The sequence below is a fragment of the Mobula birostris genome, chromosome 16, assembly GCF_030028105.1.
Source record: "Mobula birostris isolate sMobBir1 chromosome 16, sMobBir1.hap1, whole genome shotgun sequence".
NCBI lineage: Eukaryota > Metazoa > Chordata > Chondrichthyes > Myliobatiformes > Myliobatidae > Mobula > Mobula birostris.
Window position 1 is genome coordinate 40,667,896 of NC_092385.1, and position 19,815 is coordinate 40,687,710.

General features: G+C 38.6%; 1 protein-coding gene across 5 annotated transcripts in view; it reads right to left on the minus strand.

Annotated features, from left to right (window-relative positions):
- The window catches only part of pdzrn3b (PDZ domain containing RING finger 3b), a 257,490-nt gene that overhangs the window by 7,816 nt on the left and 229,859 nt on the right, over positions 1 to 19,815 (minus strand). For all 5 annotated transcript variants that reach the window (XM_072280593.1, XM_072280592.1, XM_072280594.1 and 2 more), the window contains 4 exons: positions 14,028 to 14,115; positions 8,729 to 8,827; positions 6,581 to 6,643; positions 4,229 to 4,330 (listed from right to left, as the gene is read on the minus strand). In XM_072280593.1, the coding sequence (XP_072136694.1) occupies positions 4,229 to 4,330; positions 6,581 to 6,643; positions 8,729 to 8,827; positions 14,028 to 14,115 (352 nt within the window). The remainder of the gene's footprint in view (positions 1 to 4,228; positions 4,331 to 6,580; positions 6,644 to 8,728; positions 8,828 to 14,027; positions 14,116 to 19,815) is intronic.

The following is a 19,815-nucleotide window of genomic DNA, read 5'->3' on the forward strand; positions in this document are numbered from 1 at the left end:
TTCTGGAGCCTTTCATAATTCTCTTGCACCCTCTTTCCTTTTAACTTATCCTCAACTTTTCCCATTTGTGAACTCACCACCACTTTCCTATATAGTTGAAAGGCCTATCCATTGCCCTAGTTATGTGATTCGCCATGACCCCGGTCTCAGGTGGAGCCCATCCCATTGCAATAGATCTCTCCTTCCCCAGTACTGGTGCCAATATCCCACAAATTCAAATCCACTTCTCCCACACCCATTTTTTGAGACACACATTTAGCTCTCTGATTCTATTACCCCTATGCCAATTTGCACATGGCTCATATAACAAATCAGAGATTATTCCCTTTTAGGTTCTGCATTTTAATTTGGTCCCTAGCTGCTCAGCTGAACCTCTTTCCTTGTTCTTCCTAAGTTGTTGGTATTCATGTGGACCACAACAACTAGATCTTTCCCCTCCCACTCCAAAGTCCTCTGTAGGTCAGATGAAATTTCCCAAACATGGGGATCAGGGAGACAGCACAGCCTTCAAGCCTCTCGATCCCTACGGCAGAAAATTGTGTCTATTCTACTGAATATACTATCGTCAATTATGACTGAATTTCTTTTCTCCCCCCTCTCTTGAATGGCTCCCTGAACCACAGCACCATGGTTCAGTTGCTCATCCTTCCTCATCCCCGCAGGGAGCAACAGTCTCAGATTTTTGGGCAAGCTCTAGGGCCGTGGCTCCTCCAGCACTGCCTGTTGGATCCCCCTCCCTATCTCACTTGCAGTAAGACACTCTCGTCTGGTCACAGACCAAATTTGAAATACTTAATCTAACGTGTGCAATTGCCATGTTTGAAGCTCAGATTTCAGGTCATCAGCTTTGAGCCTGAGTTCCTCCAGCAGCCAACACTTGTGGTCAACAGGAGTGGCACTGAGGTCCACCAGCTCCCACATCATGCAGTTACCACATGTCACCTGATCCTGCATCCCTACTTTGTTTAATTTGTTGTTATAAAACTAATACTATAAATAATTAAATTTCTCTCAGATTTATTCTTTCATCAATTCCTGGATTTTCCACTTAATGCCAGCTCTTCACATCTTTGTTTTAATCTACAAATGCTGTTGACTTTAATTCAAAATTCACCTGTCCTTAAAGACATTAAATTTCACATTCTAAGCACCTCACAACTCCCATTCATACCAGACAAATGTTCAGTTACATACTGTATCTACAAGTGTTTACATCTCAGTACATACCTCATTTCTTTCATTCCCTAGACCATCCCAAAGAAAAATGTACTCACAGAAACCTCAATATTAGCAGTAACATATGAAAGTTGTAAAACTACTCTAATTCAATATTTTGATTTTTCTTTCATGGTTACTACCATAAGACAAATGGTGCAATTTGTAAGTTACTTTATTGCTATAATAACCCATAAAGACTGAGAAAAGATCAGCTCAATCAGATGAACCAATTATTGATTTTTTTTTACATATTGTGCCATATTCAACACAATAGCTGAGAAAAGAGCTCAACATCTTTTAGAATAAACACAAATTCATTATTATAATAGTCTTATATTTGAATAAAATAAATTTTTCTAGCTGTCAAATCATCATTTATGTTTTTGTTGAATGGAAAATCTGCCCTTACTCAATTTGTGAGCCAAACATATGAAAATAATCAAAAATATCAGATCTTTACAGTATAGGGTTGGTTATCTGGGCTCATCATGTCTACAAAATCAGACTAATTCTGCCATCACCTTACTCTCCACTGTCCATCTGACCATACTAAAAACATTGCAAGAGTTTCTCCTTTTAAGAACAGTCTTCTAAATTCCCTTTATCCTGTGGATAAAATATTTATTTCTTCAGTTCTTGCACTCTAATTGGTGGCAAATGCATTAATTCGCTAAGGGCCCATACCTTCTGTAGTATAGAATTCCAGATATTCTTGGATAGATATATTTCTTCTGCTGTCAGTCATGTGAGTCCCAGACCTTTACCTGTGACCATTTACACTCAATACTTACTGCCTCGCTGCTCAATATCTGGAACACCTGATCGGTATCATTGGGCAAAGTTCATTTATGTATGCATGAAAACGGCTGCATCCTAGCAGTTCATTTATTTAACCAATGTTGCAATATTTCTAACCCATATGTAATCTTTCTTAGATACATGTACACCAGATAAGCACATGATGCCTCCAAACCCCTGTTAATTTCTGAAAGAGGTTTCTTACTCCTGTGTTCCAAACAATGAAGGACAATATACTGTTTGACTTCAAATTGGCCCTGTGTACCTGCATAATTGCTTTTTCAGTCTCAAATGTTCTTAGAACATCAATTGCACAAACATATCATGCCGATATCCTTGTGTAACATAATGCAGCCCAGATATAGGAACTTATAGGTAAGCACCAGTGCACAGAATCTTCTAATTTCCAAACCAGTTTGACTCAGAAATTTATTATTTGGTCTATATAAAATAACTCCCTATTTAATAATTCTGTGCAAGTAATAACTGTAGAGGTTTCAGAAGCTAACCTAGTTCATTACTTCATTCTCATCACAATGTTATCATCAACAGTTTTCCAATTTCAGTAAATTATGTGAGATCAGATTAGATAATGAGAACACATAGTCCTCTTTTATTGTCATTTAGTAATGCATGCATTAAGAAATGATACAGGAAGAGGAGGAGAAGATGGCAGCGTGTGTGGCCGCTCCGAAATGATATCTGTATTTGTTAAGTAGGGGCCGTGCACAGTTCTGATTTGATGGAGACAGACGTGAGAAGCACGGAGGAACATCTGGAGAAACTTCTGAAATGCCCGTTTCGCTGCCGCTGCTACTGTGCGATCGAGAATCTCCGGAGGGGAATGCCCCAAATCCTTGGCTTTGCCTGTTGCCGGGGCTGGGGTCGAAGTGCTCGGCAGAGATGGTGCTCGGTGTCAGAGGGCTGGTCGGAGGCTCGAAGTTTTCGGACAGACTCAAGAGTCGGGTGTGGTCAGGCGCTTCCAGGGTGCTGCATTGGCAAGTTTGCGGTGCTGGAGGTTCATGGCAAGGAGGGTTTTTCTTCCTTCTACCATCTGCTTGAGATGATGAGACTTTCGAGAGACTTTGAGACTTTTGTTTTACCGTGCTTATGGTCTGTTCTTTATCAAATTATGGTATTGCTTTGCACTGTTGTAACTATATGTTATAATTATGTGGTTTTTGTCAGTTTTTCAGGCTTGGTCTGTCTTGTGTTTCTGAGATATCATACTGGAGGAACATTGTATCATTTCTTAATGCATGCATTACTAAATGACAATAAAAGAGGACTGCGTGTCCTCATAATCTAATAATGTGAGGGCCTGTGATATGTCGAATACTGAGTGAAATGCAAAATCTTTGGGGTAACTGCAAGTCTGTGTCTTTACTGTTGTTTTGCTCACACTTGAGTGCTCAGTCCGGGTGCCAATGCTTTTTTTTTGCTGGTGGGGGAGGGGGGGATTGTTGCTTGCTGCCGCTTACATGCAGGAGGAGGGAGCTGGGGGGACTTTGGGATTCTAACACTTAACTATTGTTCATTCTTCGAGGCACTCTGTTTTCGTGGATGGTTGCAAAGAAGAAGCATTTTAGGATGTATATTGTATACATTTCTCTAACATTAAATGTACCTTTGAAACAATGTTACTTTCTGAACTTCTTGAAATTCTTCAAGTATCCTAATCAATGTTGTGGCATCCATTAGTCTCATGAGACCACGGATCTGTGCCTGGAAAGTCTACTGGAGTGTCCTCTCCAGGGCTCAGGTCTGGGCAAGGTTGTATGGAAGACCGGCAGTTGCCTGTGCTGCAAGTCTCCCCTCTCCATGATACTGATGTTGTCCAAGGGAAGGGCAAGGGCCGATACAGCTTGGCACCAGTGTCGTCGCAGGAGTTGCCAGAACGAGGTTGAAGGCAACGTTGGACTGCCCTAGGGACTCCAGCTCCGGATTTGTCCTCCGGGTTTACTCCTGAAGCCTTTCCCATGAGTGGGTATGGCTGCAAGGCAGCGGAGATTTGAAATCAGAGTTTTCCCTCTTAGATGGACTGCCTTCCCAGGCTGACGAACTCCATCTATCCTAATCAATATAACTACTTTAATGCTAAACATATTAAAACCACTTACAGGGAAGAAGATGGTCTGCATGAGGGGAATTCAAAGTTTCTCAGCAAATTAAAAGATGACCAATGTATCAGGTAATAAACAAGTGATTTTACCTGCAGCTCAGGTCTTGCCAAAAGCAGTGAAATGTTCTTGCTTTCCTCACTGGTAAGCAAAGCTACAGCTTCTTCTCTGTTTTGGATCTCAATGCCATTTATCTACATTATAAAGACAAGTGTGTTTTAATTCATTGAAATTCATTAACCTTTCCATATTATAGGGTGAAAGGTAACAAACTTAATTGTATTGATTACTCTGTTCCAAATGGAAGAATTACATTATGGCTTAATCAAGTAAAAAAGACCATGAATCCTGTCCAGATTTGAAAATAACTTTTTTTTAAATTGGAGTTCTGTGCTTACACTATTATCAGATTTTGACCAGTATTCAATATACATACATAAAGAAAAACAATCAAAAACTATGTGCACACAAATGAAACATGACCTAGTATCAGGCCTCTGTCATTGCTGTTCTGCTATTAGTTACTGCAGTGTCTAAATCAACTGATGATTTTCTCTGGCAAAATAAAGCAAAAGCACCAGACTGTAGTAGATGTTTTGCAATGTTCTGATGCTGAATATGTTTAAAATTTTTTTAATGAACAAACTGAAAAATGCAAGATGAATTTCAGAATATACAAATATACTGATATATAGGAACACAAAAGACTGAAAGTACTTCAGTCAGGAACAAAATCCATTCAAACGCAACAACTGCAGAGGTTTCAGCAGCTAACCTACTTACAAGTTCAATTCTCATTGCAATGTTATCAAGTTTTTCAGTTTCATTAGACAATGTTACTTCCTCAACTCTATGAAATTCTTCTATTATTCTAATGAGTCCAACTATTTTATCATTAAACATACTAAAGCCACATACAAGATGATGGTCTTCATCTGGAGAATTCAAAATTTCTAAGCAAATTAATTAAACTCATTAGATAATAAACAGATGATTTTACCTGCAGCTCAGTCAATACCAAAAGCAATTAAATGTTCTTACTTCCAAAGGTTATTGCTGACACAGCACAGGTGCTCAGTCAAGCATTCGCTTTCTCTGCATGAGGCTTCGCCAAAATAGAGGAGACCACAAGGTGATCACTGAATGTAACAGACAATGAATATAGATCTTTGCCTCACCTGGAAGGGGCTGAGGGAAGAGGTGTGCGGACTGGTGTTACACTTTCTATGGTTGTAGACAGAATGCCCAAGGAAGGGAGTCAGACAGAGTGTGATCCCTGAAAAAAGCAGAAAGGCGATGGTACAAGAAGGTGGGGCTGGTGCTGGGAGCACGTTTGAAGCTCATGGAAATGTCAAAGAATGATGTGCCGTATACATAGGCTGATGGGGTGAAAAGTAAGGATCAAGGGAACTCCAACCTTGTTCACTATGTGTGGAGACATGGTGAGAATAGAAGTGTGTAAAATACAGGAGATGTTATGCTGGAGGTTTGGGGGGAGGAGTGGTATGAAGAAACCGTGTTTCCTGAAAAAGGGAAACATCTGACATGTCTTGGAGTGGACGGTCTCATCTCAAGAACTGATGCTGTGGATCAGAGAAGTGAAGAGAAAGGAATGGTATTCTCACAAGAGACGTGGAGGGAGGAGGTCTAGTCCAGGTAACTGGGTGAGTCAGCAGGTTTGTAGTACATGTCAACAGATGATTTCTCCCCATAGATGGGGACAAGGAGATCAGAAAGGGGAGACAGTTGTCAGAAATAGCCGCAGTGAATCTGAAGGTAGGATGGAAGTTAGTAGCACACCTGAAGAGACAAGTTCTGCATGGGCGCATGAAGAAGCATTAATGCAGTCATCGATGTCGTGAAGAAATGTTAGGGAGTGGGGCCAGAGTAGGGTTGGAACAAAGAGGGGTGCAGTCATAGCGAATGCCAATGTGAGCATAGAAAATGACAGCAATCAGAGAAGTTGTTCAGGATATGCCAAGCCTGAGGAAAGTGTTCAAAGAACGGAACTGGTTGAATCTATGTTTGGGAAAGAAGCAGAGTCCAAATAACTTCCTGATGGGGAATGGAGGAGTACAGAGAATGGATATCTATTCGGTCGTATCCTGGACTTAGATGGGAAGGGACTGCACAAGTGGGGCAAGAGCAGGCAGAAACAATGAGCCTACCAAGGCGGTCATGTCTGTGAATTTTGAGTAAGAGGTAGTACTTCATTGGGGGATCTATCATATTGGAGGCTGTGAAGAGGAAATCTTCTGGAGTGATGAGATTTATGATGGAATGGGAGACAGTGGCTTAATGATTGTTGGTCAGTTCATAGTCCAGAGGTAGGGATGAAGAGGTGTTCAAGAGTCACCATCTACTTTCTGCCAGGTTGAGGTCAGTCTGTCAGACTAAAACGGCATATTGATTTATGTCTGCTGGTACAGTGAGCAAAGCTTTACCTGAATTATTCGGTCTCCTTCCCTAATGCGGCCATCTTTTGCAGCAATACTATTTGGATCAATCTGAAAAATCAACAAGAATTTTCTTTGATAAATAACATGCACAATAACTACTTTTCAGCTACCTTTTCCGGTGATATTTCACCCACAGACTGCATTGACATTTTTCCACTGTGCTGCTTTCTGGCTGTTAACATAGGTTTATCTTTTTCTTTATATTTTCTCATTTTTGAGATAAAAAATTCTTTGTATCTCCTCATAAATAAGATAGCTAAATCAACAGAATAAATTACGGATACAAGTTCTGCAATATCAGCTGCCTCTCAAATAAAGCCTGTTTTTGCTTCCACTCGGAATTCAGAAATCAGGTCAGTGTGAAAGACCGAAACAATCCTATTGACCCTACTAGAACATCTAAATGTTACAGTTACTTCGACTATCTTTTCCAGACATCCATGTCATGAGTTATTTAACTGGTGTAAACCAATTGTTTTGCCACTTCAAATCACCCAGATGTCTTTGAGGCTAGAAAATTCCCTGGTCACCAATCACTATTATGTTTTTTTTGTGAAATTGATGCATCAGATGTAGTGACTTTTTTATATATAAATCTTAAACTGTTTGCTTTCTCTCCAACTAAATAAAGATGAAAGTGCAGCAGAACTAGAATAGGGCTAATCAACCTTCTCCTTATGAATGCTAATAAGATCCAAAACTTGATATATTTGAAAAGATGCAAGGTGAAAATTATGTTCCACAATTCTGTCATGTTCTATCATCTGAAAACTAAGTCAGATCAATGACTTTGCACTCTTTGATCACAATTTTTTTTATATAAAGCACACTTCAGTGCGAAAGTCCATTAAGTCGGCAGACAGTATTTATACATGCATATCTTTTAAGGGTTATCTAACAAATTGGTTCTGTGCTACATTTTATCCTTGGATTATATCTGTTTCCTCAGGTCTGATGTACCCTCCCCAATAACATAAGACTTAGCCTTTACACCCTATCCCCCACCACCATGACCATTTCAACCTGTATCTTTAATTATTTCTTCCCATGGTTGGTGGGCATTGGTACTGCAAGAGAAAAGTCACCAGAATTGTGTGCATTAAGTTGGAAAATTATCCAATGAGGACAGCACAGAATTGGGAGCTTCCATCACAATGAATTTATAAGTGGCTATTGGTCAGAGATACGTAGAAAGGGTGATTAGTTGCTCAGGGACACAATTGAGACTAACATTAAAAGTTTTAACACGGTGATTTCTCCGCAATAAACTCCATTGCCTTTGAAATAGTTCAGTCATCTTAAATAACATAAAAATTGTCACCCAGCAGTCTGTCAAAACCTGCTTCAAGATGAATTACCTTGCCTTCGGAAAATATTACCTGAATGTGCATTGCACACTTTTGATGCCAAGGAGAATATATTTGTGTCACTGCAATAGATGCACAGAAGACCAGGGAGAAAAACTGAAGACCATACACAGAACTTTGTAAGTTCTCAGTTCAATTTTCTGAACATCAAAAATTGTTCTGCATTGTGTACTACAAAATAGCATATTTAGATCCATGAATTCAATCATACTAAACACTATATTATGTAGAGTGGTACAAAATAGCATGCTTAGATCTATGAATACATTATACTAAATTTCACTGAATATCACCTTTTGTCCCATTACTCAAGTACCTTCCTCAAGAGTACCATGAAATTGCTTATGATACTGTTTAAAAATCCACTCCTTACATTCTTCTCAAGAATTTAAAATAAAGAATAAATCTTTACCCTCAAAAAGAGGAGTTACACAATTTTCTAAACACCAGCATTCTACCAGCATGGCTCCAGCTCATTTAAGATTCTACTTCTAAAAATCAAAAGATCTCATTCAATGGAAGACACATTGTAACAACACTTTTACTAGCCTTTGTCAAGTAGACAACATAAAGCTTAATGTATGAGGTGCAACATCATTACACAAAGCTGTTCTATTTCATCATTTGATCCACAAGTTGAAAAGTGACAAAATGCTAGCTTGAATGGCAATTTATGCACCTGAACCAGGAATTATGACCCTGTCATTACTGTTACAAAATTTACTACAGCGAAGTATTTCTTTCTGAAGTACAATATCTTCCTTACCTCACTGACATATATTCCCATGTCGTCTTCATCATCTGTTCTGTAGCATACTGTGAGACCAAGCTTGTCCTGCCCTTGCAGTCTATACAAATCTACTTCCTGAGCAGTCACAAAGAAAGTTGACAAAAAGAAATTAGCAGGGCTTGTTAAAAAGATATTTTTTTCCTCAAGCTTGTTTTCAAAGAGACTTTACATTCAAGATCAATATCTTATTTTTTGTTTTAATAATTATTATGCTTCAGTTAACAGTTTCTTCAGAGTGCTTTTTGAATACTTCTGTGACATTACAAACACTCACCACTTTAAATGTTAGGAGAAGAATTTCAATCATTTTCTTCTAAAAGGATACATTCACACAGAAAATTAATTTTCCATTAAATTAATTTGAAGTTGACCTGTGTGCCCACCTTTTGGAATGATACTCCAAAGCAAAACTTCACAGAAGATGCATTCTTTCATTAATCAGTTTTGGTTGCCTACCAGAACTTGACTAGAAATTTAGACTGCTATCCTACTAAAACACATTAATTTTTATTCAGTGCCTTTTCAGTCTATTAAAAGATAAGTAAGGCATAAATGTTGTTGCAATCTAACACTTTTTTAAAAGTAACTGTGGTTAGACTGTGTGATTCTTTGAAATGGAATGGATTTCATTTGCTTGACCAGCTTATCGTACAACACACCTCAGGCTTCAAAATGTATAAACCTTAAATGAAATTTAACACTCAGCAACTTGCCAAATGCTACTTTTTTTAAAACTACATGTTTAAGTATGAAAACAAGTATTAATATATTCTATACACACTATACACATTCATCACATAAAATTGTAAATCTTCAGTGTTCAATTGCTGTTAAATTTGACTCTATCTCACAACAGGGGTATATTTTTAATGCTTCCTGATTCTTTACCTCCCAATCTCTTATTATTGCTTTATCTTTAATCTCTTTTGGGCTGAATATAATTTAATACTTAAAAAAGAACAACCTTCTTAACCTCTTTTAAGTCTGCAAAAACATAAATTAAGCTCAAAATTCAATAGAAGTTCAAGTATGCTCTTGATATTGTACAGACTTATAGTCTAGAATTACAAATCACAGTGGTCAGACCGTTCATCAATAATTGCATGTCATTTTAATTTTAGGTCAATTTGCACATAAATCCCAAAATCAATATGAACTATCTTCCGTTTATTAGCAATCTTTCCCCTTCAATTTCAGTTTTACAAGAAGAGAAATAAAAAACTATGTCGATAAAAAAAATCACGCAGATCTGAATATTTGGTTTTTAGTGAACTAAGTATAACACCAGAATTACAAGACAATGTAATAAATTCTGGTTAACACCCTGAAATGTATGGAAAATCTGAAACCATTTTAGCAGTCTGAAGTACAGAAAGCAATACATGTGATATAATTACATTTGACTAGGAGGTGTGTACACAAACTACTGCTGTGGGTCCTAATTTATGTTGACTGAGAGCTACAGTACATATATCACTAAGTGCTGGAGAGCTGTTAAGAAAATTGAAAAATACATTATTAAATGAAAATAATGCATGACAGCTGTCAGGCAGTGCAGTCAAACCAGCAACCTTTGTTATAGATTTGTCAATATTTGTAATTTGCCGGGCAATGTACTGCTGATATTTCTGTTCTCCTTACTATAAGTGCAATGCAATTAATGCTGTTATTTTTTTCTCATACTTGATCACATAAAAACTAACAAAAAAAACATGAAATTCAAAATTCAGATGGGTACCGATGATGAACCATAGAAAGGAAGGACAATTGGAAGCTGCAGATTGCATAGAAGTTATAAAACAGCAAATATTACCCGTAGCTTGGGGCCGTGGAGTTGTGATTTAGACATTAATCAATGTTAGGCAGGGTCATGGTGTCGTCTTGGTCTCCACTCTGTGCTAGCACTGGTTTGTAATGAATCAGCAGCTTTAAGTCACAGCTTGAGATGACCCTTATACCAGTCGTTAATGTGCAGAATGACCATAAAACCAACTAGCAAAAACCATATCTTCGTATTAATACAGTATCTGGATTTTGTTGCGTTATGGGTTTTGCTTTATAAAGTAACCACTACACTTCACACAGTTTTAAACCACATTAAGTTTCACACCATTTTCTTTGGAGAATGCATTCAAGGCAGAATTATTACCTATTGCCAAGATGCTTATTGCCTCAGAGCTTATTCCCGAAGTACAATTATATGAGTGACAAGCATCAGCTGAAACTATCCTGACTGGTAACCCTTAAAGGAGAAGAGGTGATCATTTCCAAATGTAACGTGAAAGCTTATGGAACAGGCATTTTGATTTTCCAATTTGGCTTTCAACACCTTGGTCAATGAATCACTGGGGAGGCAAAAGCTGATCTGTGCCAAAGCCCAAGGAAGCCATTGACGCCAATAACATGGCACTTGGACAAAATCACCAATAATGTGAACCAGGTTACACATTCAGTGATGGAAAGCACCAGGATATTGACTTGGTTGGAATCAGTGAAAAAACCAACAATCCTCAAAAGTGGCAACACTGGCCTCAAACACTCCAAACAATAACTGAGATTCAGCTGACAAAAACATCACCAATCTTAATCCAATACAACTGATCAGATGCTGAGTATACTCATAATCTTTTAACACTATTCCAAATGACATTAAACAGCTGTTAAACATCTAGCCATTCAACCATTTGAGGGACATTTCACAACAGTAAAGGCATCCCTGGTCCTTCCCTTGTTGTAGCCACTGACAGCAGCATATTACTGGAGCGTCACATGAAAGCTGCAAGCCTGTGTACAAGAGTTCAGGAGCCTAAAGAAGGGGGTGCTAGTCATCAATGAGAATCCACAGCCAGTGTCAACCTACAAATTATCAACCTTAGCATTCCATTTGCCTCTTGTTCTAGTCTTTCCCAAATTATAAGACGCAGGCAGTGTAACTGTGTACCCTATACTTATTCCCTCCTTCCCATCACATTTTTTTTCTGCAAATCAAGGTTCTGGCTTAATCTTTCCAATTCTGTTAAGTGAAACTACACTACATACATTATTTCTACTTTATATAGGCTGTGTATTTATCATATCATTCCAGCTTTTACTATATGCTAGTGTTATTTTAGGTTTTATGTGTTATTTGGTATGATTTGGCAGGTTATTTTTTGGGTCTGGGAACGCTCAAAACTTTCCCCCCATATAAATTAATGGTAATTGCTTCTTCGCTTTATGCCATTTCAGCTTACGAACGATTTCATAGGGACACTCTACCTTAGCGGGGAAATACGGGACAAGGGCGGTCCCGTATGGGACAAACCAATTTAGCCCAATATATGGGATGTCCCGGCTAATATGGGACAGTTGGCAACCCTATGTTCAAGATCAACAGTGTGTGACAGGGAATGAGAAAAGGTGCAGCTGACTCATATTGTTTCATATTGCCAAATCATATCACTTCCTCGCAGCCCGGTGGTTGGGGACCACTGATATAGAAAACAAAGCTCCTATCATTAATTTATATAAAGATTTAAATCAGCTGTGATTGAACTGGCATTAATGAATATTGTATGCCATTTATCCAGCATAAGACATTGTTTATATCTTCACTGTGAGAACATAAATAATTATTAATTTCAGCAACAAAATTTGCACCATTAGTGAATAAAGATAGTTTAAGGAGATATATTTTCTTGACCCATTTGAGCTGCACAGAAACAGAAAAATTACAGTCAAGAACTTCTTCCTATCCTTCTTGGTTGTATTAAACAGCTGAATTTATATAGCAATTTCACAGGAAACAATAGCTGATCTTCACAGCAGAATTAAATTCAGAGCACGTCCATTAGTGAAAAGCCCCACAAGGCTAACCTGGTATTTTTCTTGCACACTTCAACATTTCCATTACAGTAAATGGAACTAGTGCCTCTGCGGTCTGCTCAAATGCATTTATCAACAGACAACAGAAAGTAACTGAGAAAACTATTGGAGCTCAGCTTTGTTAGTGCTTTGACCTTTCCATTGATCTTAGTCTTCAAGATATGAGCAAGCTTCTTTAGTGGCTAAAGACAGTCTTCCAGACCATTAAGGGTTTCCCAACACTCAGCTGCCTGTGTCATTGCACTGGTCACCTTTTGGCACTACACAGTACATCAAAGTCACCATTATTAATGGTTTAGCTCACATCATTACAAAAGAACCAACAGCAAAATACTTCACAATTTTGAGCCTAATTTTTTTTTAATATCACATCTTTTTGTACACTAATTGTTAATTATCAGAATTCCTGTTCATTTTTAACTGATGCATTGATGTTTGAAACAGCTTCTGTTGTTGTAAATCAATTTATTTATGACCCAAGAAAAGACATATTTCAACTTGTTTTACGTTTAAAGACTGGAGAAGATTTAGTGCTTCTCCACAGGGAATGGTTCACAATGGTATAAAATGTTACAAAGAGTCAGGAGATAAAATCTAACATAGTATATAGAAAATTTGTTTTTGTAAAATGCATCCCAGAAGAGGATTGAGATTTATTAGTACTCATCAATTGCTTAATGTATTATCACTAGTCCTTGGAGAAATCTATGCACTTTAATACAAAATCCAACAGATTCCCTCAATTCAAATTTATGTTCTATATGTTATTTCTTAATAAGTCCTCTCTATCCATTGAGACTGCTCTGGCTCTCAGGCGTTCCTATTCCCCAGTTTATTTCCCTGCACCTCTTCTCTCATAATGGGTATAACCAAGCCTTGTTCTCCTTCCAGCAACCAGCCCTGAGGGTAACTTGTGGTAATGAATTACCTTCTGCACCAAAACGTCTTGGGGATAGAGCAGTAAAGTGTGTGCAGGACTAAAGGAGTAAACCCAGTGCAAATGCTACACAACAACGAGGTCACAGTAGCTGCAAAGGTTATGTATCTGCAGGAAAGCTCCATATCTGCAGCAATATTGTACCATCCTCTTTGCATTAAACATTATAGATGTAGATTTAGAATTCTAGTGAATACAATAAGAAAAATATTATGAACTGGAAGGGTCACATGAAATATTTGTATTGAAATATCCTTTGAACTCGGTGAAGTAAATGGCAAAATTTGCATGCAAACATTTATATAAGCATACATATGCAAATATTTTAATCTACATGCACAATGAAACATGAAGAGTCGTATACTATATAAATACTTCAGAATAAGACATTTTATGAAGAAAAATTCTCAGATTTTTGAAATATGCAACATTTAATAGGTTTTCAGTCTAAATGACCTCTAATAATGAACTCACCTCATATTCTAATTCTTCTCTGTCCATTTCGGTTTGCAATCCTCCAAAATAGTCATTTGAATCATAATAGTCCTGTCCTGATGGATGCCTTTCTCAAAACAAATTAAAATGAAATCAAGGTATTAAGCTTGAAAAATGTTAAATGCCAGAACAACACAGATTCCCACCTAGAATAGCACACAAGTTTCATAATACATAATAATCAAGAAATTAATCATAAATTAGTCACAATAGGGCCTTTTCCCCAGGAATTAAATGGTCTATTACACAATTCTTTTTCACTATTTCTTCCAGCTAGCAACAAAGAATAACAGTGAATAAAGCCCAAGGACTTTTAGTTTCGGTTCGTAAAGTCCAACTAAAATCTCCCAGAAGATAATCGACAATTATTATCTCTTATCTATTGTTTAATGTATTTCTCTTAATCCTCTGAAGTACCTACTAACTTTACATTAAATCAAACCCTAACAACTTCCTCACAAATTCTCTGTGACACCATCATTAAAGATTCTTTTCATTATTGTCCAAAAATTAGGATCATTGTGAAGATACAAAGCAAGCGTGCTCTGGTCTCTTGATTGCCTCAGGACATAGCACAAGGATTCTGGATAGGTGCAGCATTGTCCAGTGACATGCAAACTGTGTATGGGTGCCACCTATAGAATTTCTACCTGCACTGCAGTAGGCTGACAGGTACACAAGTCACTTAACACATGGATTTCTATTCTAATTCAAATCCTTCACGGCATCTCTGTTGCCTGCTTCTGGCTCACTTGTCCTCCCTGAGTGGATTGTGAGCCAGCATTGGTTCCTTTTTAAGTTATTATTAATGCCTCTCCTTTGGATTTTCAGGACCCCATTCTTTGACCCACTGCATGAGATACCCAAGTAGCTCCAAGCTCAAAAGTCAATCCTCATACTCACTGGAAACACCGCACCAAATTCTAGCCTTCCCACACTATTATATGATGTGAAATTAATATCCATTAATTTCTGCAAAAGCAATTATGGAATCCTTGATCTTTAGAGTGGAAATAGTCTTTCAGATCCAACAATAATTGTTGTAGTTTCCAAGGATGAGATTTAGATACAAAGGCATTGTATTTACTATATGTAGCTGCCTCCAGAAGATAAAACTGTCTTGATAATTCCAAAAGACTCATGTAGTGTACAGACTCCTCTGAAAGACTATTGTAACTGCTTTAAAACTAATTTCAGGTGCTAATAAACAAATTCCTAGATTTCACAACCTTAGATGCCACATCTGTAGCGGCAGTATTCAAACTGTTAGCACTGGCCACTTGTGCCACAGTTCTGGCCTACGAACCCTACACATCAGCGGGTTTCACAATTCAGATTAACTTCACTTTCCATCTCTTAAGCCAAAAAAAAAACATGCAGTGTCTTTGTCCTCTTTTATCATTCACTGGTTAGATTTGTTTGAGGGGAGATCTGGTGTTACTGCTTCTAATCTTTGCCAGTTTTGAATATTACCCATGTGATTTACTGTCTCATTCAGCTGCATCTATATATGGTTTGAATAATAATTAAACTTGATTTGATTTGATTTGATTTGGTGCTATCTATCCAAAATGGTGGCAAACTGTCTGAGAGGTTCCATTCACTGGTCTCTACGTTTTCTCAGCTGTTGGGGAGAAGCCACAGTATTAATGCATATAAACTATAAGGGTATCTATATGGCAAAAAGCTTCAATGTTCCTTCTGTGCAAACAGTTGTCTGCAATTTCATTAAGGATTTGCTTCAATGTAATATACATGCAATAATATTGGCACAGTATTAATTATTTAAATCATTTGCAAACTGGCAAGCATTAAGTGGAAACACAAATTACTCATACAAAAAAATCTTATTTTCCTGCTTAAACTACACTGGTGATATTGGGAGTGATATGAGCTGCAAAGAATTTCAGGCCACTTGCATGAGAAGGCTCAGTTTACTTCCGCAGAATGTTGATACAGTTTCCTGTGGTTTTCGTCCCTATTGTTACCTCAATGCAGACAGTCTCCTTCACTGACATTGAGTCCACTCGGAATGAGGAATGGGCAAATAATACTGGCAGTGGGAGGTCAGGCCAATTTCCAACTTGCTGGGTTCCAAAATGATAAGAAAGCCACATGTGACCCAAAAGTGTCCCTTGCGGCACCCTGTACAATGCACCCTGACGATGAGCTTTCTCAGCATGAAATGTAATTTGACTTCCAAATTAAAACTGCTATCCTTAAACTTCTAAGTGAGTCCAATTTTGTTGTCACACATCATTCCCTCGTATATATGGAGTGATACCTTAGCCCTCTGGGGTGAAGTGTGGGGGGTGGTGTTGAGAGTGGTACATAAATCATTAACACCAGCAAGACTCTCAGCAACATCTTTTAACACTGCTTGATGTTGCACAAGTTCCTTAGAGCACATGCTTAAAATCTGTCTGCAATGGGACTATGGTCTCTCATAAGACACCCATGTACATGCAATCATTTAGCACTCAATTCATAAATGCTGATGAGGCATCACGGTGATTCATACAATATAACAACAAAATAGGAAAGAGATCCTGTGCAGTGTAGACTGAATAGTTTTTCTGTATCATTAACTTAATATTTAGCAATTGTTGGAACAGAAGAATTTCATAAACTAACATAACTGAACACAAAGATATTAGACAACAAATTCTCCACAGATTAATTTTTGATGGGTACAATTATAATAACTTTTCCTTCAAGACTTCTCATCGCAACTTATAAATTATACAAAAACGTGTTCAACTGGAATTTTGATTATGTATTCAAACACTGATTATTTGCAAGTTTTGGTACATGCTAATTAGAATGCTGGTTTTGTCCTGGTAGACTTTCTGATCCAACAGTGGGAAACTTGAATGAACATACAGAATAAACATGACAGGATCACAATAAAATTCTGCTGAAATATGGATCAGCTTAAGTGTTAATGCTATCTGTCTTTTAAATCAAGTTAATCTTTCCTGAACATTAAATCAAGGTTCAAATTAATCTCTTGTGGGCTAAGTCTTAGTGAATATTGATTTATACAAATTACTTGCCATTACCTCATCAGAAAGTAATTTTAAAAATTTAATTCATTCATAAGTGCATCCAAGTTCAATTTATTGTCATTCAACCATATACCTGTATACCACCAAACAAAAAAATGTTCCTCTGGACGCACAAAATGCTGGTAGAACACAGCAGGATAGGCAGCATCTATAGGAAGAGGTACAGTCAACGTTTCGTGCTGAGACCCGGCCTGAAACGTCGACTGCACCTCTTCCTATAGATGCTGCCTGGCCTGCTGCGTTCTACCAGCTTGTGTGTGTTGCTTGAATTTCCAGCATCTGCAGATTTTCTCGTATGAATGTTCCTCTGGAGCAAGGTGCACCACAGAGTACATATAACTCAAACCCACAACACATAAAGTAATATTACCACAAATAAGTTTAAGGCCCATATATAATACAAGTTTAAAAGTGAACAGTATAATGCTACAGGTGTTTCATACGTGATGAGAGCTGGTCGGTGGCAGGGAGTTCTGGTGGACAGAATTGCTCCGGTCTCCGGCAGGTCCCGTGGAGGAGATCTCTGTGTCTATATCAATAAGAACTGCTGTGTGAACACCTTGGTAGTAATGGCCCCCTGCTCACTGCAGACAGAGTTTTTAATGGTGGAGTGCAGACTCTTCTACAATTGAGGGATTTCACTGCTATTGTGATTGTTGCTGTTTACATTCCCCCCTGTGTTAGTGCTGGTGAAGCGCTGCAGGAGCTCCACAGCACAATCTGCAGCCTCAAAGCCGTTCAGCCCAATTAACGCTGGTGACTGGAATCATGCCAACTTAAAAACAGTCCTACGCGCAGGTCAAATCAGCAACCAGAGGAGAGAGTATATTAGACCTGGTTTATACCAACATTCGAGGAGCCTACGAGGCTATCCCCTGACATTACCTTGGATACTTAGACAACATATTCATTTTGCTAATCCCTACATGCAGACCACTGGTTAAACAAGTCAAACCAGTTCAAAGGTCGGTCAGGACCTGGCTGGAAGGTGCCATCTCAATGCTGCAGGGCTGCTTTGAAAGCACCGACCGGAGCATATTCAGGGAAGCAGCTACCTGCACATTGGTGAATGTGGGATTGGTGACTCAACACTACATTGCTAGGGCAAACCAAACTCCATGGCTAACTGCAGAGGTTCATACACTGCTTAGAGACTGGAATGCTGCCTCCAGATTGGGGACAGGACGGCTCTAAGGTCAGTAAGAGTCACGTTCTTCTGTGTCATTAGGAAGCCAAAGCGTGAGTACATACAGAACACCCACAGACACCTTTGTGACACTAGAGACATGCGGTGTATGTGGCTACACAAACCACAACCAATTACAAGTCTACCTTGAGCATCAATGACAATGACGCCTCCCTTTCCTGATAGGTTGAAAGCTCTGTCTGCACAATTTTACCAAACGGATGATGGTGACATAGAGGAAAGCCACCTCTCTTCCTGAGGAACAGGCACCCTGTCTGGCTGCAGTTGAGGTGAAGAGCACTCCAGCCAGTGTAAACCCATGCAAAGCTGCAGGGTTGGACAACATACTTGCTCAGGTGCTGAGGGACTGTGCAGCCTAGCTAACAGAGGTCTTTACAGACATCTTTAATATCTCTCTGAAATAGTCCACTCTTTCTGCAGGTTTCAAGGCAGCCACCATCATTCTGGTGCTCAAGAGAGCAACGGTAACTGTCCTAAATGATTAATGCCCAGTGTAACCAATTGATCTCATCAGCAACAATGATGAGTTTGTATAACAAGAGGAGGTAGAGAGGGGCTTGTCAAATGGTGTGAGAACAATAACTTGAGTCTCAATGTGGACAAGACAAAAGAGTTGTTTGTGGACTTCAGAAAGGCTCAGGTCAAGAACTTTCCATTGCACATTAATGGCTCTGCCATGGAAAGGGTGAAGAGCACCAAGTTCTTTGGTGTGCTCATAATGGATGATCTTCTTTGGTGAGTTCATAATGGACCCACAACATCTCCTCACTAGTCCAGAAGATACAGCAGGTGATTGAGGCTGCAATTCTCCCCCTCTACAGAACCACCATCAAGAGTGTCTTATCTGCTGCATCATTGTGTGGTACAGAATCTACAAGACATCAGACCACACGACCCTACAGAGGACAGTAAAAACCATCAAGAGAATCATCGTGGTCTTCTTCCCCCCTATTTGTGACATTCACCAGGACCATTGCAGGCAAAGGGCCCAAAGCATTGCTGAGGATCCCTGCCACCCATCCTGTAATCGCTTTGACCCACTACCATCAGAAAAGAGGTAGAAAAGCATCAGGACTCGGACTGTTAGACTTGGTAACACCTTCTTCACTGTGAAACCAATGAATACCCTGCTACCATCGAGGTTTCGTCACTAGGACGAGTGAGATGTTTATTATACTGTTTACCTGTGCTGTGTTCTAGTACATGCATTTTGAAATTATTTTAATAACTTACTTAAAGGTATAATATTTAGGTTTATTTGTTATGTGTGATATATGTCATGAGGGTACACGGTGGTCTGGAGGAACATTGTTTCATTTGCTTGTATATACAGTAAGGTGACAATAAACTTGAACTTGCGTTCAGTAGCCTTATCACCTGGGGGAAGAAGCTATTTCCCATCCTAATAGTTCTTATCCTAATGCTACGGTACCTCCTGCCTGATGGTAGGGGATCAAAAAGATTATTGCAGGGATGGAAGGGATCATTAACC